This window comes from Hemicordylus capensis, chromosome 9 (assembly GCF_027244095.1).
Source record: "Hemicordylus capensis ecotype Gifberg chromosome 9, rHemCap1.1.pri, whole genome shotgun sequence".
Lineage (NCBI taxonomy): Eukaryota > Metazoa > Chordata > Lepidosauria > Squamata > Cordylidae > Hemicordylus > Hemicordylus capensis.
In genome coordinates, this window is record NC_069665.1 from 14,860,861 (window position 1) to 14,884,499 (window position 23,639).

At 44.3% G+C, this 23,639-nt stretch overlaps 1 protein-coding gene across 3 annotated transcripts in view; it reads right to left on the bottom strand.

Moving 5' to 3' along the window:
• The window catches only part of LOC128334384 (cadherin-11), a 173,434-nt gene that overhangs the window by 22,393 nt on the left and 127,402 nt on the right, over positions 1-23,639 (bottom strand). For all 3 annotated transcript variants that reach the window (XM_053271160.1, XM_053271161.1, XM_053271162.1), the window contains 5 exons: positions 18,244-18,538; positions 13,051-13,170; positions 10,068-10,235; positions 2,983-3,170; positions 503-756 (listed from right to left, as the gene is read on the bottom strand). In XM_053271160.1, coding sequence (XP_053127135.1) covers positions 503-756; positions 2,983-3,170; positions 10,068-10,235; positions 13,051-13,170; positions 18,244-18,538 — 1,025 coding nt within the window. The remainder of the gene's footprint in view (positions 1-502; positions 757-2,982; positions 3,171-10,067; positions 10,236-13,050; positions 13,171-18,243; positions 18,539-23,639) is intronic.

Here is a 23,639-nt window from a genome sequence, read left to right on the forward strand (position 1 = left end):
GTGATTTTTTAGAAAATATCTTGGTTTGTCAATCCCTATTCTTCCATCATTAAACATATGCCAACGTAATGCAGGAGTTTAAATATGTGGGGATTTTATTTGTCTGTTGGGGGAAAAGGTAAAATTATGAAAACTAATAAATCACAAGTTAAAAAGGCAGCTCAGCAATATAGATCCACAAATATGCAAATTCATGTGCACGATTTGCATGCAGCAGGTCATTCATTTCCATCAGGAGTCTTTGCTTTTATTCATGTTGGTGGGAGACATATTTATTTGTATTCTGCAATATGCACATGAGGTTTTCCTTACCAGCTAAGTCATTTCCTAATTCCATTGCTTTGTAAATAACCACAAAGGTAGCAAGGGAAGAGCGCCTTAACCCAAAGCTAATAAAGTATTGACAACATAGATTTACAAATGTCTAAATCACAGGTTAGGAGATCTGCTGGCTTTTACCACTTAGCCAGCCTTTTGGTTTTGAAAACTTAGCAGGGTGTACCTTATAGGGCTGTTTTTAGCATCGGGATCTTGGGCATGGACTCTCCCAACCTGAGCACCGGGGCTTGCATTCTCTTCCACTTCAAGGATATATGTTGGTGGTACAAATATTGGTGGCTCATCAGCATCCTCCACACTAATTTTCACAGTTACAGTATCCTTGAATGGTCCATTGCTGATGAACTTTGGATCAATATGGATGTTGGCTGCTTCTACCTTCAGGCTGTAAGATCTTTTTGTCTCATAATCAAGATTCTGAAAGAAATAGGAATGTGGTATATCCTATCATCATCATCATCATCATCATCATCATCATCATCATCATCATCATCTTTTCTACAAATTAATTCCAAACAATGGCCAACATCCTTACTAACTTTGTAGGGGCACTGCATGCATTGCACACACACACCACACAACATTTAGAAAATCCAGAATCCTGTTGTGTAAGCAGGGCAGTAGTTTTCACCATTCTCTCTTACCTCTTGAAGTACTCGGAAAATACATCCCCGGGGGCTTCATGACCCTCAGAGACTTATTTTTGCTGTAGCAGGGGTTCCCAAGCTGTGGTACTCTGTATGTTGCTGACGCTGAACTACAACTTCCGTCATTCCCAGCTGCAGAGGAAATGGTCCATTGGTACCTTGGTCTCATTTAGGGATTCCAATCTTTAACCAGCACTTTGGACTGAGCTCAGAAATAAGCTGGTGGCTTGTGTAGGCCTTCCTGGTCCAAAGACAGTGGGTTATATCAGATGGGTTTTAACCATTACCAATTGAGCTCCTTGGCTGACATCCAGACTACTGTAAGGATATTGAGCTACTGAGTCCTGCTAAATTGGGAGCCTGTTTTCCAGGCTTGTGTTGCACCAGTGCAACCAGGTGTGCTTGCTTGTGCAGCCTGTGGCACCCCTCCTGAAGTGAAAGCTCTCCCTCGGTCCAGATCTGTTTCTAGGCAATGCTGCCAAACTATCTTCTGTCCTTGTGGTGGAAGTGCGATGGGCCAAGTGTGCAAGAGATTTGAGCAATATCCACTGAGCCATGTGACCTTCTTGCACTGGCACATCTTTGTTGGTGCAGTGTCTGTCTGGATGTCGGCCCTTGCCCTGGATGATGGCCCTTCACCAACTCGTGAAGAGTTTATTCTTAAAACAAGGTATAAACATATCTAAATAATTATGAGCACACTGGCAAATCCCTGATAACAATCTTGCAGGCATGTTTTAAACCAGCGGATCTTTTGAAACCTTTTTCAAAGACAGCAGTGGCATATCTAGGGAGGCTTGTGTTCACCTTCCTGGCAGTGTGGTAGTGATAATCTCCCCGGCGGTGGGCAGCAGGAGTAGCAAGAGCCAGGATGGGCTGAGGGTCCCTTGGCAATCCCCCAGCCGTCCCTAATCTTTGAATGCGGGTGAACACCAGTAGCTCTTCCCCTGAAAACCAGTCCATGCAAAGCATGTTACAGTGGTTAGACCCAAAGGTAACCAGAGCTTGGATAACTGGCAACTCTCCAGCAGTCCATATTCTTTGTATGTGGGTGGATGCCAGTTGTCAGACCCAAATGTAGCCAGAACATGGATAATGAGAAGATCCTTCTCCATCAGAAAAGCACTTTGGATCGGGTTGCTTGAGATGTCTTGAGATACTTTTAGTCCCAATAAAATATTCAAGGAGGGCTGTTAGCTAGCAGTTACAATGTTGTTCCTAGCCTCATCATATCTTCCTGTTTTTTCTTTAGGGCTTTGCATCAGGCATTCACTTTGATATCAGCCGGGACATCAGCTGTGTAATAAAAGGCTGGTCTTTTGGAATTGCAAGCAGCTCAGGAAGGCTGAATAAGTGGCTCAGGAAGGCTGAATCTCTTGATCGGAGCATAATGCCCTTCAACCTTGGTTTCCTCCCCCCCCCCAACACACACACATCGATTTCCTTGCTTATTTCTCTTTCTTTCTCTCAGCTTCAAATGCATTTGGAAGGAATATTGACAGCCGAAATTAAGTTTTCATCAAAAAAGCAGGCACAAAAAGAAATCCCTTGTAATTTTCGCATTATACAGAAATTCACACCGTACTGCCAACTCGAAAATGAATGCTTGATTATAACCAAAGCAATCCCATCATTTATTTCCAAGTTAATATGCAATATGCTTTGAAGAGCAAACGGTGTTGATTTCTCAAGTGGAAGATCAGTAAGAGAATAATGTACTTTCTTCACTTTAAAAAGATGCTAAGACGCTTCTATGCATCGACGCTTTCTTTTCATAATCTCTTTCCTTCCATTCTGGCTCCCGGCATTAGCAGATAACAGTAAAATGGGATGCTGGAAGTTAATCATAGCTTCATAAACAAATTATTCCAAACTGCATTTGCTATGATTTTCTCACTATGAGTGATAATCTATTGCTATTATATTTTCTGTGAGGCATGGAAGGAACATGAAATATATTATCCATTAACAGGAATGAAAGGACTGGATTGCTTACCTTCTTAAGTTTCACAACCCCTTCCTGAGTCTCATAATCTGTTGTAATTTCAAACATCTCTATACCATCTCCGTCAATAATGTTGTAAGTTACTAAGCCATTTTCCCCAATATCTGGATCTTTGGCTTTCACTCTTCCAGCTTCTTCCCCTGGGACGGCTGCTTCTGATATCGACATCTGGTAAACACCTAGGCAAAGAGCATTTATTAGTAAATGAGCCATTCATTTCTTGATGTGTATGACTTTCACTTGCTTAATCTAGATGTGGGAAAGTAGCATGGCAAATACTTAAACTAAGGGGAAACAGCCACATTCGTAAGCCCTCTTCAGACATTATGTTGTACTTACATACAGATGTCTGTACACATGTACATGGTTTTGTATAAATAACTGTACACACATATACATTTTAAAAGGTAAAAGTTCAGGCCCCAGCAAAGACAGGGTACAAACAGAAAGTGCACTGCTGTGTGTGCATTAGGATACCTCTCTGGGCTCCTTGGAGGAAGAGCAAGATATAAATGTAAAAAAAAAATAATAAAAAATTTATCCTTTTCACACATTAGGGCTATTCACACAATTATCAAAATGAAGGTTAGTAAGCATGCAGCCCAGATTTTCAGGCTTGTAAGAACCCACTTAAATCTCTCCAACAGCTTGCTCAAATGTGTGTAGGCCAGATCCTGTACTTTGTTCTTTACTGAAGTGGGATGAAAATAGGAGCTATCCTGGTTGTTGATTGTGTGGGTGCATTTGCTGTTTCTAGAAGCCCCCAGGAGCAAGCAGCCATGTTTGTAATAGACCACTGTGGCTACAGGAGCTCACATCTGAGAATGGGCCACTCTGCACAGCACACTCTATGGCCCTTTGCATGTCCCACCTCCCGACCCTTTGTTAACCACTCAGGGGATGGCTATTAAGAGCTGTCAGTCTCCTGGCAGTGCAGAGTATGATGGTAAGGTTTTGTCAATCTTTGGAGGACCTTTCCCCCCTCTGCTCCCATTTGCAGCAATGGAGCCTGTGGCTGCCATGATCGTCTGGGTTCTGAGTTTGCAGACCCAAACAGAGCTTCTAATTATTGTGGGAAATTGGGTAGGAGCTCTTTACAAAAAACACCCCATATGATCATGTACCAGGCCCTATTAAATTCAACACTCATATGACGAGTGTGCAATGTACACAGGTACAGATCTGTACACAGAGGCACTCATTCACACATTACGTTGAACCCAGGTACAGCAGTACACTTCCTACCTGTACTGTGCATTTGAGGGGCCTGTACCCAGGTTCACTTTTAAAATTAACCCGGGTACAGTCCTTCACACAAAGACACCTGTACACTTGTAAAAAATAATGAGGTGATTCTCACAATCGCCAAAAAGCGGGCAAAGGGAGCCTAGCCCACTTTTTGGCGAGGGTGAGAACCACCTCGCCTCAAAGCAGGTAACCCGCTTAACCAGCCCTCCCCTTAGATGAGGTTAGCAGAGAGAGCGCTCTGCAAACCCTGTCTTTTCGATCATGTGTTGCTGCAGTGTGGCTCCGCACCGTGGCAACACATGAGGAGACCCCCGCCGGGAGGCTGAAACAAGTCTCCTGACCCTGGGGGTCTCTCCAGGATGCCCCATGCACTCGTGAGGGGCATCCTGGAACTTCTGGAGGACACGTGGCCCCTGATCCCCACAGCCCCCACCAGCTCCTTGATGGAGCCGGCAGGGAGAGCGAGTCTCACCTATCGTGAGACTTGCCTCAATGTCTTAACAGGACTCATGCGAATATCTGTATGTGTATATACTGTCCAAACATTGTACATGCATTGACCATGAACAGGGTTGCAGAACTGATAGCCCTATTGACTGCCTGTTCCTCCCATGGCCCATTCACTGTACCCTTTTCTCCACCGCCCATTTTCAACTGTTGCCCCTCTCTTGTTGAGACATAGTGCTTTTTATTAGTGCTGGTTGTCCTCTTCCCCTGTGATCCCACAATTTAGTGATCATATAATGAATGTGATGATGTCATCACATTTATTGCCACAGCCAATCTAGAGTGAAGGCAGGAAGCACTGCTAACTGGGCAAAGAGACACCTTTTTAATGTGGTGATTCTCTTTATTTAGCAGCGGGAGAGTAACTGGCCCTACCCACCCCCAGCACAGTACCTCCAGTGACTGTTGCTGGCATCTATCTTATGTTTCTTTTTAGATTGTGAGCCCTTTGGGGACAGGGAGCCATCTTATTGATTGACAAGTGATTTACGGCCCGTTGAATAATGGGCACTAGTAACGGCGCTCCTGGCCCCCCGCCGCCATTCCTCCTCCCTCCGCCGTCCGGCCGCCCGCCCTCCCAGCTCCTCTGTGTCCCCCCCCCCCATGTTTATGGGCCAAATCGGCCCAGGCACTTGCCCCCGCCAGGCCAGGGAGATGGAGGCCGGGACCGGGGGCGGAGCGGAGGCCATGTAACTTTTAAAAAAAATTGCTCCCGTGGCCGACGCCGCCGACCCTCCCTCCCAGCTGCCGAGTCCCACTTACCCTGGCCCACTTGCGTCGGCCAAAGAAAGCCCTCAATTTAAGAGGCAGAGAGGAGCTCGCAAGCAGAGCTCCTCTCTGTGCAAAGCCTCTTCTCGAACTGCCGCTTTGGGCGCTTGTGTCCTTTGCGCCCAAAGCGGCAGTTCGGGAAGATGCTTTGCACAGAGAGGAGCTCTGCTTGCGAGCTCCTCTCTGCCTCTTAAATTGAGGGCTTTCTTCGGCCGACGCAAGTGGGCCAGGGTAAGGGGGACTCGGCAGCTGGGAGGGAGGGTCGGCGGCGTCGGCTGTGGGAGCAATTTTTTTTTAAAGTTACATGGGCTCCGCTCCGCCCCCGGCCTCCGTCTCTTTCAGCCGAGGCAGCGGCTCCGCCGCCGCCTCAGTCAGTTCCCCCCGCCGTCGCTTCTCCGGCTTCTTCGGGACAGCCGCTTCTGGCTGCCCAAGATGGCTGCCGGGTGCCGGCAATCGTGTCTCTCTTGCCCTGTTCTGGGCATGCGCTGCGCACATGCCCAGAACAGGGAGGCACGAACGCATGCTTGGGGTCCGTCCACGGACGGACACCAAGCGTTTTATTAGAGAGGATTGATTGATTGATTGATTGATTGATTGATTGATTGACTTGTTGTTTCTCTATGTAAACCGCTTTGGAAACACTTGTTGAAAAGGGGTATATAAATATTTGTTGCTGTTGTTGTGCCCTTCCATTTTGGCTCAGTCCTAGTGAATATAAACAAATGCTGCAACACATGCTTTTGGGCTTGGGCTGAAAAGTCCAAAGTTAGTTAGTTAGTCCAGATCAGTCTAGTTTTCAGGCTTCTAAGAGTCTATATGCCACACCTCATTCATCTGTGGGATAACCTATATAAAATTACTTTTCCAATTATGTATAGCCATACACCTCCACCCCAGTCTTTACTACATTGCAGTCAAAATGCAGAATTTATTGTGACACCAAAGACCATAATTCACATTGCAGATGTTAATGCAGAAATCTGGAGAAAATTGCATTTAAAATGAATCGCAGAATGACCTTCAACTCCCAGGAGGGCTTCAGATCATTTATTCAAGGCCATTTATCAGAAGCCACAAATTATGTCAGAAAACTCAGAAAGATATTACATCCAAAACACCGACAGGGATAAATCTATGGCGTTGTGGCTTTTGCCTGGAATATGAGTTCAGATTCGCTGAGCCAACTGACCACTTCAGATCTATCATACCAGATTGTTTTCTAATGTAGGCTTACATGGTGTGAACAATATAAGAAAGTTTTTTTGTTTTGCAGTCCATAAAGGCAGCAGATACACTATCCGGTTTGCACACAAACCAGGGTCACAACCCAGCAAGGCGGGTTTTGTCACTGACAAAAAAATCTATGCCCTCCACACCCCCTGGGGGCCTCCAAATCCTCTTTAGTCTGTCCTGGGTGGCCAAGCATATCCTCAGCTTTAGAGATGGGCGGGAGAGTGGGAAAAGAAATATGTGGGATGGGACTATGTTAAGCTGTGTGTCCAAATGTTTCTGCTAGTGCCTATTTACATAAATATACCTGTTTTATTTTCTTACATAGGTACATAGGAGGCTGCCATATACAGAGTAAGACCTTTGGTCTATCTATCTCAGTATTGTCTACACAGACCGGAAGTGGCTTTTCCAAGTTTTCAGGCAGGAATATCTCTCAGCCCTCTTTTGGAGAAGCCAGGGAGGGAACTTGGAACCTAGATACTCTTCCCAGAGCGACTCCATTCCCTAAGGGGAATATCTTACAGTGCTCACATGTTGTCTCCCATTCAAATGCAACCAAGGTGGGCCCTGCTTAGCTAAGGGGACAAGTCATGCTCGCTACCATAAGGTCAGCAATCCTCTCGAGAATTCATTCTTGTGAGTTCAGTTGCTGTTTGTGCCCTCAAGAAACCAAGCATTAAAAACCAGTTTGTGTCATGGTGTGTGTGTGTGTGTGTGTGTGTGTGTGTGTGTAGGGGGATGATGCTTAACTTGCAGTGGCAGGGAAGGGCTCCAAAGGCCTTTAGATCCAGGCTTCAAAATTACCTAGGTACAACTCTGGTTATAGGCCTATGGAAAAATGCTGGTGGTACTCAACACCTCTCATTTTGCTGGACTGCAAAGTTATTTCTTTGGGAGGATAGATAGATAGATAGATAGATAGATAGATAAAAAATAGTGGGTGTGTGCACATAATGTGTGCACATAAATGTGTGCACATAATCAACATTCCAAATTCCTCAATTCATGCTTTAAAACAAGCAGTGCAGAATTCAAAGGATGCAAAACAAGACCTGGGGAAATCTGTTGATCCCTACTAGGAAATTATCTGTTTTGTTTATGTACTCTTCGGATCATAAGCATTGTGGTTTAGTGGCCCCCCTCTTCACCACAGCTCTCTAGTGATTGTTCTTGGCTTGCATTTTAAAGAGGGGCAGGACTAAAAAGATGTGCATCAGACTTCCTGTGGGATGTGCCACAAGTGCATTTTGTACATGGATATTCACACTCAAGTACAATATGCTGGTCAAAGACAGAAATAAAGACTATGCTATGCACTCGAGTACAAAGGAGTCTCATAAGAGCCAGCCTGTAGAATGTGGAAATTAACATCTCTAAAACATCTCTAATCCACTGAAACACAACTGATGTGTGAGATTTGTAATTGTTTTGTACCATTGCTATAGATAACCTGGGGGAAAAAATCTAAGCAGAGATTGCTTTTTCAGAACAGAGTCCTTGTCACTTTCACAGTGTGCATGAATTCATAAAAATAAGATCTGGGAGAAAGAGCGATATGGTTTCTTAGGTATCTCTTCTCACAATGCATAAATTCCCTCTCTGAAGTACATTTTTATTGCTTTCAGGCAGTGTAGTCTCAACTGTCTCAGTTAACAAGTTTTCCAGCACTTCCTACAAAAGTCTAGACCACATACCATTGATCTCAGCAGGGGCATATTTTTAAAACATCATTGTCCAGCATATTTTGTAAGTGAGACACAGAGCCACAAACCTCTCCCGTTGTCTTAATCTAGTCTTTGGAATAACTCACCATGTTTCATTATGGAAGTGGTTCAACACTTTCCACCTCTTCCCACCCCGCTAACAAAACAAAAAAATACCTGTCCCACGTGATTAAAATGGAGATGCATATGTGTGTATACATTTTAGAAACATAAGAAGCCTTATACCAAGCAAGACCATTGGTCCATCTAGCTCAATATTTTCTACACTGACTGGTAACAACTCTCCAAGATTGCAGGCAGGGATTTTTCCCAGTTCTCGAGATGCCAGGGGTTCAAGGATCCTCTGCATGCAAAGCAGTTACTCTACTACTGAGCTACAGTCTTCTCCTTGACACATCTTCATGTCCTCCCAATATGTTCTTCTGGGGGGGGGAGGGAGAAAGGGAGGGGAGAGTGGGAGGGGAAGGGAAAAGGGAGAGGGAGGGAGGGAGGCATGTGCGAGCGGGCTCAAGCCAGCTTGCACTCGAACCGGTTTGGTTCAAAGGCTCGACCTTGGGCCGAACTGTGTCTGGTTCGGTCCGAAGTAGAGCCAAAGTGCTCAGGTTGGTTCGGGCCCAGTTCAAGGGGGCAAGGTGCTTCCCTAAGTGATATATTAGTCAGTAAAATGGAAGTATATGCACTTGTCAGCAGTTGTGGTGGCATCAGGGGAGTTACTAGAACCAAACTGAACGGTTTTGTGCACATCCCCAGTGTGTGTGTGTGCGGGGGTGGGGGGGTGGGGAATCATCTGAGCTGCCACACTACATACAGCCCAAATTCATTTTTAGGCTGCATATAGAGCAGCTGTCTGGATGAACAGTTTCCTCTCACCCTGTGATAAATAAAACACACTGGGAGGATGCCAGAATGGGCCCATAAAAGATAAGGATGCGTGTGCTCTTATCTCATCCCCATTATAATTGTGTGGTCTCATTCGGGAGAGGGGAAATGTTATCCAAACCAGTATGTGCCTTGAACATGAGGTGTGGACAGGGCTTCTGTGTCGACTCTTAGAGCCCTCTCTCACGAACAGTGAGAAGTGCTTGAGGGCGTGCAGAGAGGAAGGCTGCTGAAGCTCACCTCCCCTGCAGATGATCATTGGGTCCATGCTGGGTGGGCAGATTGCCCACCCAGATGGACATGGGCTGCCCCCCGTGTGATGCACAGGCTGCCTACAGGGCATTGTGGGGATCCCTGCAGTGACAGCTAAAAGAAGCTAGTGCTGCACATGATTTAAAAAAACCAGGGCTAAAGGAATGCTCACTCCCTTAACCTCGTTTAAGAGGCAGGCTTGACGCCATTTACAGGCTTGCCAGGATTGGGCACAATCCCAGTGGTTCTCACACACAGCCAAGCCCGGTCTTGGCTGTGTGTGAGAACAGTCTCCTAATGTTTTGCTCAACCCCTAGTCAACACCCATGTCGACCTCCTGCCCCTTCCTTTGGAGGTGCAAAGCAAAATATTTACTCAATGCTCCATTGAGCTATGATGATATCCAAGGAGTTTGCTCAGATTGGATCAGCATAAAAGGTCTTGCATGATTCACCTGCCACTTACTCTGCGGGAACTTTGGTGGGTTGTCATTGACATCCGTGAGCGTAATGATCACTTTGGTTGTCCCTGAGAGTCCTCCCATATGTCCTCCCATATCCTTTGCTTGTATGACAACGTGATATTCCTCCTTGGCTTCTCTGTCCATGTTGGGTAGTGCGGTTCTAATAATACCTTCAGAAACAAGAGAGGGGGAAATGCCACGTAAATATATTATGGAATGGACTTCATATCATTCATACTGGCTTAATTCAGCACTGGCCCAGATTCCTCCTGGCTTCTCTGCACCATGCAACTTGTGTTCAGTGCCTATAAATCCAGCATCAGGGAGAACTGTTGCTGGATTGGGGCAGGCCTACATCACTTGAAACCAACCAAGCTGAAAACAGTAAGATGCTAGGGATTCAATTAGCCATCTGTTTTTACTGTCTTTCCTGGGACTGCAAAAATGGGCATCCTCGAGAACTTGGCAAGGCAAGGTCCATGATTGGGGGATCTGCAATGGTCTTGGACGGTCACAATACATGTGAATCTGATTTGGAACCAGTTACATAGGAACATAGGAAGCTGCCATATACCATTGGTCCGTCTCGCTCAGTATTGTCTTCACAGACTGGCAGCGGCTTCTCCAAGGTTGCAGGCAGGAATCTCTCTCAGCCCTATCTTGGAGAAACCAGGGAGGGAACTTGGAACCTTCTGCTCTTCCCAGAGCGGCTCCATCCCCTATGGGGAATATCTTCCAGTGCTCACATTTCTAGTCTCCCTTTCATATGCAAGCAGGGCAGACCCTGCTTAGCTAAGGGGAGAAGTCATGCTTGCTATCACAAGATCAGCTCTCTAAGCTTCTCCAAGGTTACAGGCAGAAGTCTCTCTTAGCCTTATCTTGGAGATTCCAGGGAGGGAACCTGGGACCTTCTGCAGGCAAGCATGCAGATTATCTTCCCTGAGTAGCCCCATATCCTAAGGGGAATATCTTACAGTGCTCAGATATACTCTCCCATTCAAACACAAACCAGGACAGACTCTGCTTTGCAAAGGGGACAATTTATGTTTGCTACCTCACGACCAGCTCTCCTCTCAGTTGTGGATATCAAATTTCAATCTCCAGCTAGAATGAGAGGAATTAAGATAATGCCCAAGGGCCCAGCTCATGATGTTCAGATACATGACAATGGGAACATGATTTCCCTCTAAGGTTCTTCTACAGCTCAGCATGCAAAATGAAATTCGGCACATGCTCGGAAAGCTATTTTAGCTTTTTGGTTTTTAAAATCAATTTCTGGACACTAATCACAGCTCAGGCAGCGCTAAGCAAGCACCAACCCAGGCAGATTTTTCAAGCTCTAAGGCAGGGGTATCAACCTTGATGCTCCAGCGGTTGCTGATCTACAACTCCCATTAACCCCAGCTGCAATTTATTGTGACTGGGGGATGGATGTATTCATTCATTCATTCATTCATTCTTTCATTTCATTTCATTTCATTTCTATACTGCCCCATCCAAATGGATCTGGGCAGTGCACAGAAACAAACATAAAACCCGCCAATCAAACTTTTAAAAATGATGGTTACAACACAATTTTAAAACAGTATAAAACTATTAGCAATTAAAACACTCAAAAAAGTTTAAAAACCCTTGAAAACCAGGTTACAGCATTTTAAAAATATTTACAACCAATTAAAAACTCTGGAAAGCCAAGCCAAACAGATAGGTTTTATGGGCTCTCCTAAAGGCCAACAATGAACTCAAACTACAGATTTCTGCCAGGAGTGCATTCCACAGCCCAGGGGCAGCTAAAGAAAAGGCCCTGCCTTCGAGTCAAAACCAGATGTACCAGAGGTATCTGGAGACGGACCTCTCAGATGACCTTAATGTGCAGTGGGGATCATGCAGAAGACGGCAACCCAGTCTTCTCGGCTTTGATGGTAATGACCAGCACTGGGCTTTAATGGTAATGACCAACACTGGGATGCAAGTCAGGGTTTCTCAACTGGTGGTACCCCAGATGTTGCTGATGTACAACTCCCATCATCACCAGTTACAATAAACGGTAGCTAGGGATGATGATAATTGTAGCTTGCCTATCTATCTATCTATCTATCTATCTATCTATCTATCTATCTATCATATTTTTATACCACCTGATATGTACATCTCTAGGAGGTGTACAAAATTTAAAACAATATTAAAAAGGAAAAACAGATTAAAAATCCACAAAACACAATAAAGATAATCCAATAAAAGAAGTTGTTAAAACACAATTAATTCCAGATAAAAGCCTGCGAGAACAGGTGGGTCTTGAGGGTCTTCCTGAAAACAAACAGAGAAGGAGATGCTCTTATTTCAACAGGGAGCATATTCTAAAGGCCCAGGGCAGCTACAGAAAAGGCCCAGCCCCAAGTCGCCACCAAACGAGCTGGCGGCAACCATAACTAGAACTCTCTTGTTGCCAGATTTTGCTTATTTTAAGCCAAATTTTGGGTTACGGTCCATTTGACCCACAAGTATACCCCTTAGGTTCTCGCAATTCATGACAAAGAAGGCATTCTCTTAAAAATAACCAGGGCCCAAGCTGATAAGGGCTTTATAGGTAATAACCAGCACCATTTAGAAGCATCTGGAGTGTTACCAGTTGTGAAACTGTGCTCTAAGAAACTATGGGTGATCCAAACAGAAGGAGGGATCTTTCTGCCTCTCTCCCCTCCCCGTCCCCCTCCCCCTAGCCTCTCCACCTCCTCCTCCTCCTCCTCCTCCTCCTCTTCCTCTTCTTCCTCTTCTTCTTCTTCTTCTTCCGGATTTACACCACAAGGATAAAGAAGACAATAACTCATGCCCCATAAAATGTCTTTGATTCAGTGGTTAAGTTTTGCTTTATGTCCAGGTTTTCACTGATTGGATGGGAAGAGAGATTTTACTAAGACCATGCTGACAGTCACTCCGGAGAGTGAAGGACGTTCTCTCCCTTGTGGCTAACTTGTTCAACAATACCTGTTTGTGCTTCCACGGAGAAGTACGGCTGACCTTCAAGGATGCTGTAAACTAGTTTGGCACTATTCCCATAGGTGGGATCATCAGCATCTGAGGCTGTCACCTGAATCACGGATGTACCTAAAAAGGAGGACAACAATACATTTTAGAATTAAATATACCTGTAAAAGCCACATTTAAGTATAAAGCATATTTCTAAACTTCACTTTTATTTTGAAAAGGGAAAAAAAAAAGATTGGAGATTATTTACTAATTAGGCATTGGAAATCTGTAGTCCCATTGCCCTCCGCGAAGTATTGGTAGTAAATCACCAATGGTTACCCAGCAGCTGTGATGGGGATTATGGGAAATCTCTGACCAATTAATTTCTTGGAGTGCACAGTTCAGTAGATTCTACTCCACTAAATACTTTTTTTCCTTGGCAATTGCTTAATATCACTATTTCAGGCATTCATTATACACACCCTCTCTCTTCCAAAAACAAATGTACGCACACAAAACCAAGTGTCTTTTCCAGGATTTGGAAATGATGCATATAATAACTGCCTAAGTCAGTGGAAAAATCTTTTGGCTGAGTTTGGAGGAGGAGAGCTGGTCTGGTGGTAGCAAGCATGACTTGTCCCCTTAGCTAAGCAGGGCCCACTCTGTTTGCATATGAAAGGGAGACTAGAAGTGTGAGAACTGTCAGATATCCCCCTCAGGGGATGGAGCCACTCTAGGAAGAGCAGAAGGTTCCAAGTTCCCTTCCTGGCTTCTCCAAGATAGGGCTGAGAGAGATTCTCACCTGCAACCTTGGAGAAGCTGCTGCCAGTCTGTGAAGACAATACTGAGCTAGATAGACCAATGGTCTGACTCAGTATATGGTAGTTTCCTATGTTCCTATGTTTCCACAGTTGTTGTTGTTTTTTAAAAGAGTTTGGGATCAATATCAATGTATATATTAAAAGGCCACTTCACTCTGTTTGTCACACTCCAGTGTAACCAAATGTTCAGGAAGAAGTGACATGGGAAACCTATTTCATCTTTCCCCTGCCCCCGGCACACACCCTTTGAGTCAGCTGCTTTGGGTTGCTAATTTGATCATGGAAGCAAAGCTTGGGGGTGAGTTGACCTATCTTTTTGCTGTCAGGCAATTACTGTTTCTAGGAAAGTTAGGAACATAGGAACATAGGAAGCTGCCGTATACTAAGTCAGACCATTGGTCTATCTAGCTCAGTATTGTCTACACAGACTGGCAGTGGCTTCTCCAAGGAAAGTAAGCTGATGAGATCACCTGGCATTCTGTGTGTGTGTGTGTGTGTGTGTATGTTTGTGCAAGCATATGTGTCTCTGTGTGTCCATGTATGTCTGTGTGAGTCCATGTATGTGTGTGTGAACCAAATTGCGTACAGCTGTAGGAACACATAGCAATGCCCCAATGGTGTTGTTTGTGATGACATCATCCACCCCAATTCAAAATGGTTGATGTGTAAATATTTGAGATGCAAGAGGCGTAACTTGTGAACTGCCTAACTAATTTGAATCAAATTTGCTACATACATATGGGCACTTCAATGGCATGGTTTGTGATGACATCATCTCTCCCAATTCAAGATGGCGGACGCATAAGTGTTTGAGGTGCAAATGGACTTACTTGTGGACTCCGATTTGAGTTGGTACAAATTTGGTACAGTTATAGTGCAAGACACATAGGGACACCTCAGTGGTGTAGTTTGTCATCCACCCCAATTCAAGCTGATGGACACATGAACATTTGATTCACAAGAGGGCTGACTTGTGAACTGCCTAACCAATTTGAACCAACTTTGCTACCGCTGTAGGGACACATCAACAGTGTATCTTGTGAGGATGTCATCCACCCCAGTTCAAGATATGTGAATCTTTGAGGTGCAAATGAAAACAGATTTGGACCAAATTTGGTACAGTTGTAGGGGCACATAGGGACACCTCAATGGCGAGACTTGTGATGATATCACCCACCCCAATTCAAGATGGGAGATGCATGAATATTTGAAGTGCAAGTGGGCTAACTTGTGGCCTAATCAATTTGAACCAAATTTGCTACAAGTGTAGGGACACATAGGGATGGCTCAGGAGATTCCACAATTCAATAGATGCATGAACAGTTGAGGTACAAGTGGGCTAACCTGTGGACCACCTAACTGATCTGAACTAAATTTGGTACAGTTGTCATGAATGACACATGGGGACACCTCAACACTGTAGTTTATGATGATTTTATCCACCCCAATTCAAGATGGTGGATATGTGAAAGTTTCAGGTTGAAGTGGGCTATCTTATAAGGATGGGAAATATCAATTAAGATTATAGTGAAAGGAAAGTAGGCAGATTAGTTGTTACCAGAACAACTTGATTCCTGTTCTCCCCAGTCTTTTAATGGTTTTCATTTTGGCTGACAGTTTTAATTACTGCAGGTCTTTTGTAATTTCTTCCTGTAATTTCAAATTATACATGTTTCCATTGTCAACTGCTTCAGAACATATTTGCAAATAAGCATACACACATATTAAATATAGTTTTATAGATCAGATCAGCTGACATGATGGTGTGATTGTCACCAGGGCTGCTGCAGTCTCATCAGGCAGTCCCAATGCTGTTAGGAACATAAGAAGCTGCCATTTACTGAGTCAGACCATTTCAGCCTGGCTCACGGATGGATCTACTCCTGGCTCCAAGAAATGCAATCTGTGACATAACTGTGAGTGGACCAGCCTGCCTCTGGTAGACATGGGCATTGGCTGCAGCATGGAGCAAGTTTAGTCCGTACTCGAGTGGTGTTCTCCAAGTGTCCCCCTTTACTTTCTACCATATACCTGAATGCTGCCAGTCACTTCTGTGTGAACAATAAAGGGTTGCCCCCTGCCAAAATCCCTAGCACCTCCAAAACTGGGTGATGTGGCCTCCATTGAGAGGGATCCTGGAAGCTTCAGAGCTGTGTCTCTGTGAACACCCTCCAGGCTTCCTCGCAATAGACAGGCTTCCTCGGCAGACAAACAGATGGTGGATTTTTCTGCAGATGGCGAATCAAGTCTGCACAGAAACCACCAGGGAGCATTTGAGCTGCAGGGGTTTTTTTTCTTTCTACTTCTAGAACGTATGTTCCAATTACAAAGACAACAGTGCCATTGAGTATGTACCACTAAGCCTTTCCTTCATCAGTGTGCCCAAACTGACCCTACTCAGCACCTGCTAGTTTACCTTGTGGTTAGTCCCTTTTCCTCCCTTGTCCCTGACTTCATGCTTATGTACAGCTGCTTCTGTCTAATATAGCATTGGGAGTGGTGCAGCATTGGGAGTGTTGGACTAGGACTAGGTGATTCTGGGCCAGTGACTTCTCTGTTGTTGTGAAGATAAACATGAAGATTGTGAGGATAAGCACTGCTCTGGACTCCTGCAGAGTGGGATATCAATGTTGACGGGGTCCTTGTCCTTCTTGGCCGACTTGCCCGCGTCCTGGGCTATTTAAGTGGGCTATGCCCACTTATGTAAGTGGGCTATGTAAGTGGGCTATGCCGATCGGGTGTCCGCACTAAGTTCGGCATCAATATGGCGGTCCCCGGGGAGCCGGGGGCCACCAGGTTGCCTAAGGAGGGGTGAACCTCTGTCAGTCCCAGCTGTTCCTAGTGCACTTGGTCCTCCTGCAATCACCACCTCTACCATGACTGGGCGAGTGGCTATCCCAGGAGTTACTGGAATGCCTGGAAATTCTGTTTTGCTTGTTAGCAATCTCAATCCTGATGCAATCACACCAGATGGGCTCTTTATTCTGTTTGGTGTTTATGGTGATGTCCATCGTGTGAAAATCATGTTTAATAAGAAGGAAAATGCCTTAGTTCAGATGGCAGATGCAACCCAAGCCCAGCTAGCCATGAATCACTTAAATGGACAAAAACTTTATGAGAAGGTGCTTCGTGTAACACTCTCAAAGCATCAGACAGTGCAGCTTCCTCGTGAGGGGCAGGAGGACCAAGGTCTGACCAAGGACTATAGTAATAGCCCTTTGCATCGCTTTAAGAAACCTGGTTCAAAGAACTTCCAAAATATCTTCCCACCATATGCCACTCTTCATCAATGCCAATAAACAGAGAAATATGGTGATTATCAGAATGATTACTCATCTAGAATCTGCACAGTTGCACAAGAAATCAGCACTGGGTCATTCTATATTGCACCAGCTACCTTAAAAAAAAAAAAGATGCAAGGTATTTCAGCAGCATGCTTTTCCACGTATGGCCTTGTGCAATCACACTTATGCCAATCACAAACAATAAGTGTGCAATTACACTTATGACCAGTGTGGATCACTGCAAGCTGATACTGCCTTACTTCCATGATTTGTTGACATGGTCTCCTGATTGTACAAATGCAAGTAAAGCGATGCACCTAACCATAAATGGAATACAGCAGTATTACAAACAAAGGAGACTGTACTTAGCAACGGGGATAATTCATACTCGCTACCACAAGACCAGCTCTCTGCCATTTTTTGAGTGTGCAAACGGCTACACATTTATCTTGATGTAATCCTTACAAGTGTTATGAACACTTAGCAACAACTGTGGGGGTGGCCGGGGGTGGCAGTGGGGACTCCCCCCCTGCCAGAGTGGGCAGGTCAAAAATGGGCACAAAATGGGCCTGCCAGCTCCACTGGGGGTGGGGGGAGTCCTTGTCGCAAGCCCTGACCACCCCCATGGCCACTGCAGCCACCGCCAATGCCACTGATGTGGGGGCGGCAACAATGAGGTAAATTTTGATTCCCCTCCCACCCCAGTTCTGTTTAATTAAGCCTTCTGGTCCACCACTTTACTGGTAAAGAACAATCTTCACCGGATTCCCCTTTACCAATATGTTCCAAGCTGTTTCAGGCTGAACCAGGCCCAGTTCGGCTCGAGCTAAGGCCAAACTGGGCCTGGTTCGGCTTGACACAGACCCTGTCAAGCTGGCCAGTTCGATGTCAAACTGGTTTGCACATCCCTACTAGATCGAGCTGAGAAGGATAAGGAGATAAGGCTTTCCTATGGCCACCACGTGAGCTCACAAAAGAAACAAGATTCAAGCTGGAGACGTCCACACAACCCGTTCTCTTGGCTACCACCCTCCATCGGTTTTCAGCACACTGTCATTACACCTGCACCTCATAATGGAAATTGTTGTGCATTTCAAGGTACATACCTACGTTGGATCTCTCTGGTACATTGGCATGGTAGTTTTCTTGTAAAAATTCAGGGGGGTTGTCATTGATGTCCTGAACCTTCACAATGAATTCCGAGGGCGGTTCCAAAGGTCGGTTGGTAATCCTGTCCACAGCTTGCGCTGTTAACGTGTACTGCGCTCTTTCTTCCCGGTCGAGTGTCTTTGTAGCATGGATGTTCCCTGATTTGTCATCTATAACAAAAATGATCCCCGCTCCTTCACCTGAGAGAATGTATTTAATTTTCCCATCACCAGAATCAATATCCGAATGAAGCTGTAAAATGCAAAATACACACATTGTTTTATAATTCAATAAATGCTTGTTATCAGCAGTGGTTTGAAAACATTAATTATTTATCTGGGGTTTATAAAGTGTGTCTTTCTTTCCCTGAGATCATACGCTTTTGGACAGGAACCAGATTTAAACTCTGATTTTTATTTTTACAGAACTCTTCCTTATGAGACCTCTAGGTACTGCTGAAATAGGTAATAACTAGCAAGTTATTTCCAGTGCTCTAAAGAGAGAATTCACTACGTAGATTGAGGTTTAGTTCAAAATGCACTTGGATTTTTTCTTTAACAGATATGGGAGGTAAACCTGATTAAACATTGAAGGTAAAACTGCATAGTCGTCAAGATTAAGAGAAGAAAGCAGAATATATTTTATGAAAGTCTTTATGTTCATCAGATTCTGAACACTTCAGAAAAGCAGATCTGTGAATCATGAAAGCTGCAACAAAGAATCCACTCATTGGCTACCAACTAATTTCCATTTTCTTTGATATTTAATGGCCACTGTGATAGTTTAATGAATGGAACGAAAGCAATTAATATATGAAATGAATTGTGAACCCAGCTTTACTGGCTTCCTTAACTTTCATAATGCTACAGGCATTGGCACCATGAATCAATATGAATATATAATATATAAAATTGGACCATCTTTGCTTTCTCATATTTTATCCTATTTAAACTCCTACAATAATGAGAGATAGTCCCTCAATAAATATGTGTTCTGTCACAGACATTTTATACTGGTGCAAGACCATTGATTTACATGCAACTGTACTTCTGGGTTTCCCCCAGATGTTCTTTGGAAAATCTGTTGCATTCTGAGTAAAGCATTAGAAACAGCAGCCAAGATGAAAGCCACCGCCCAGTTTCATAAGAAAAAAGTATGATGGGCTAAGATTTATTTTCTGGTAAGAATGCATTTCTTTTAAGCCTGACGTCTGTGTGTGTGTGTGTGTGTGTGTGTGTGTGTGTGTGTGTATGTGTGTTTGTTATTCTGCAATGGGCATGTAAGTTGCCATATAGCTATGGATCACCCAGCATCCCTGCATAAGCTAGATCAAGAAGGAAAATGAGGGATGCCAAAGAGGGGGAGAGAGGATGGCTAGTGAAGCCCAGAGGAAGGAGAAAGCATCCTCCACAACTATGAGGAGGAACAAGTATCTTTGTTGTAGGAACATAGGAAGCTGCCTTATATCAAGTCAAACCATTAGTCCATCTAACTGCCCTAGTTTCTTCCAAATGGCCATTGGCTAGTTGGAAATTCCATGCATTCCATGGCCATTTGGAACACAGGAAGCTGCCTTCTACTAAGTCAGACCACTGTTCCACCTAGCTCAGTATTGTCTACACAGAGTGGCAGCGGCTGCTCCAAGGTTATAGGCAAGAGTCTCTCTCAGACCTATCTTTGAGATGCCAGGGATGGAACCTGGGACCTAAATGCTCTTTCCCTACGGGGGATACCGTAAAGTGCTCACACATGTAGAGGGCATTCACACAATCAAAAGTGTGTTCTACCCGGGATTTGGACTGTGTGTGCTCTCAATTTTCAGGTGTGTGGAAGCAAGGTGGGGGTGGGGGGAAGCTGGATAGCTTTTCCTCCTACTTTGTTTCCATGCAATCACTTCTACCCAGGGTTTCCTCTAAACTTGCTTCCACACAATCGAAAATTGGGAGCACACACAGCTCCCAAACCCAGGTAGAACACACTTTTTGATTGTGTGAATGACCTCTTTGTCTTCCATTCACATGCAAAGCAGGGCTAACCCCCACGTAGCAAAAGGGGCAATTCATACTTGCTACCACAAGACCAGCTCTCCATCAAACTTCCCAGACGTACTACCAAAGGGTGTAGTGACTTACTTTTCCTGTTTTCTTACTGGGGTGTTTGCTTGCTTGATGTCATTACCAAGGTTGGGATTTAAGCAAAATGGCCATGCCAGTGATTACAACAATGCTGTCTTCTGAAGTGAAAGACTGGGTTGATGTTCAGAGAAAATGAGGAATGTACACTCTAATGCAGGGCTTCACAACTACGTTAAGAGATAGAGTGCAAATAAGATCTGGGTTTACTGTATAGTGGAAACCATTTGTTCAACATTGGAAGCAGAATTACTACATACACACACACACACATATTTTAAAAAACAACTTAAAATGCACCTTTTAAAGGAGGCTTTTTAATGCTCCATTTTTGGTTATATCTGGTAGGTTCTTTAGCTTTTTATAATTTTCAGTTCTTAGCTTTTAAGATAACTTTTAATTTGAACCTAATAATGATTGTGGTTTTTAACCTGGCTTTCAACTTGTTTGTTCAATTTGGTTAATTTTATTACTTTTATTGTGAGCTGCCCCGAGCAATAGTGTCCTGGAAGGGAGGGGCATAAATATTTTTTAAAAATAAAATAATAAATAAATAAATATGCACACAGTTTGTTTAAATTATATACACGTAGCATCTGACTTCAAGCATTAAGTTGAAATAGAATTGTATTACTTTAAGAATTGAATCAAAAGAAGATCTATTTATCTTAGACTGCTTATCTTTATTGATTTAAATATCTGTTTATTATTGGAATAGTTTCATACGTCTATAGGAATAACAGTTAATTTTTTCTTTACTATTTTCTTTACTATTTACTATTTAATTTTTTCTTTACTGTTTGAAATTATGTAATTTTTTTAACATAAGAATGCCATATATTTTATATTATATTATACCATATTATTTTATAAAAGAAGACCATATTATTTCATAAAAGAAGACCAAAATACAAAAAGCTTAAACCTATGCACTTATTTGAAACAGAAATGTTGTCTATAACTGGGAATTTTTAAAACCTCCAAAGCCACAATAAAATCAATACCTGTACTCAATTAAAAGCTCAGGCAAATAAAGTCCTTCTGACCTGGTGCCTAAAGCTAAACAAACTAGGCACTAGGCAAACATCTCAGATAATATTCCATCTCATTAGCAGGATGGGCTTCCTCTTTTGAAATTCTGCTGCTGAAACTGAATCTGTCCCAGAATGCTGTTGGTGTGGAAGCCATCATTATACTTAATTCTCTTAGCCAGCCACCAGCCATGCTTAGGGATGTGGCAAGGCTATGCATACCGGCGATAGAGGCACCTGATTGGCTGCGTGCCATTTGGCTGATGTAGGCAGCGAGGAGAAGCCTGGCCTCGGGGGCAGGGAGATGGCGGGGAGACGGCGGCAGCAGCTGGTCCGGCCGCGGGGGCAGGGAGATGGTGGCTGCAGGAGTGGGCCTGGCCGCAGGGGACAGGGAGATGGCGGCAGCGGCCTGGCCACAGCAGGGAAGCGGTGACAGAGAGGCGGGGGCAGGCCGGGCCATGGTGGGGAGGCAGCAGCAGCAAGGAGGCAGCAGCAGGTTGGCCACCAGGGTGAGAAGGTGGCAGCAGAAGGGGAGGGGATGGGCCAGCTTGAAAGCCAGCCAGAAAAGGGGTGGGTGGAGCAGGCCAGGTGGGCATCAGAGATGCCCGGGGGAAGAGGGTGCAGACATTCTACGTTGGGTCTGCTTAGTATTATATGATTTGAGTAATATGATATCTAAAGATGTTGCCAAGATGTGTACAGTATTTCCAGGCTCTAGCAATGAGACTCTTAAATTGTCTCTGATTTTAATACAAGCTGAGAACTGTGAGCCTGCATCTGTTCCACCCAGGCCCTAAGGTCCCTCTCCCTTCCCCCTCTCTCGCCCCACTTATTTGCTGTTCATGCTGTGGCTGTGGCAGTCGGGGGGCGGGAGGAAAGTATCTCCTCCCCTTCCATTTCTGGCTCCTGACGTTGCTGCTACAGAACACTATATGTACAAGTAACCCACGGGAGCTCTAGTTTCCCTAAGGGCTACTGTGATGCCATCTCTTTCCTAAGGGTGATGTCAGCTCAGAAATAAATCTGGATTCTGAACACTGTACTGTATGTACAAGTAACCCATGGGAGCTGTAGTTTCCCTAAGGACTACTGTGATGTCATCTCTTTCCTAAGGTTGATGTCAGCTCAGAAATAAATCTGGATTCTGAACACTGTACTGTATGTACAAGTAACCCATGGGAGCTGTAGTTTCCCTAAGGGCTACTGTGATGTCATCTCTTCCATAACGCGATGTCAGCTCAGAAATAAATCTGGATTCACCCAGAAATAAAGACCAAACTACATGTTATGTTAAATGAGTAAGTTTGCCCATATATGGGTGTTTCCACCCTTTTAAAATACCAGGCATCCTTGTAGAAAGGGGTTTGAGATAGCAGCTTAGGGGAGGGTGATTTTTGTCAGGACTGCAGCACTGCTATTTTGAAAGAAAAAAATATGCATGTAGGGACACAGGATGCATAACATGTCACTTGGCTTGAAGTCAAGCTTCTCCCCAGTGATGGGGAAACCGTATCCAGTTAGCCCCATTCATAAGTGGTAAGCAAGAGGATGTACTCACAACCTCCAGAAGTGTCCCACTTGGTGAATCACTCACTCACTCTCCTGGCGAGTAACTCACTTGCTGCATTTCCCTCTACAGAAAAACACTGTAACTGTGAGTGACCCACCAGAGCTGTGCATGAGTGAATGATGGATCAGACAGGACTTCTGGTGCACTTTTGAAGGACTGTATGCAAAATACAGCCTCCTGTTTACAACTTATGAATAGAACTTATGTGATCCACTAACCTTTAGGGCTGCGCACATTCTCAGATTGCAGATTGGATCGGGTCCATTCTGATCCAGAATCACAGATGTCATGTCAGAATCAGATCTGATTAAATTCAGAATCTGATCCCCCCGATCGGAAAAAATGCCCATAGAAGTCTATGGGGAAGTTTTAAAAATTGCTGGGTGGGGGGTGGAGGCTAGAAATGGAGCTCTGAAAATTGGAACAGAAGTAGGTATGGATGGCCGGACTCTGTATATTTAATTGCAAGTGGATTCTATCATCTTTAGAATGTTTTTAAATCCATTGTTAAAACAAGTCAGAAATTGTTCTCACAGAGAATTGCAGAATAAAAGTGATGTCACATCCAAGAATCTTAGGGGAGGTGATGTAACATCCAAGAATCTACCACTTTCATTTTT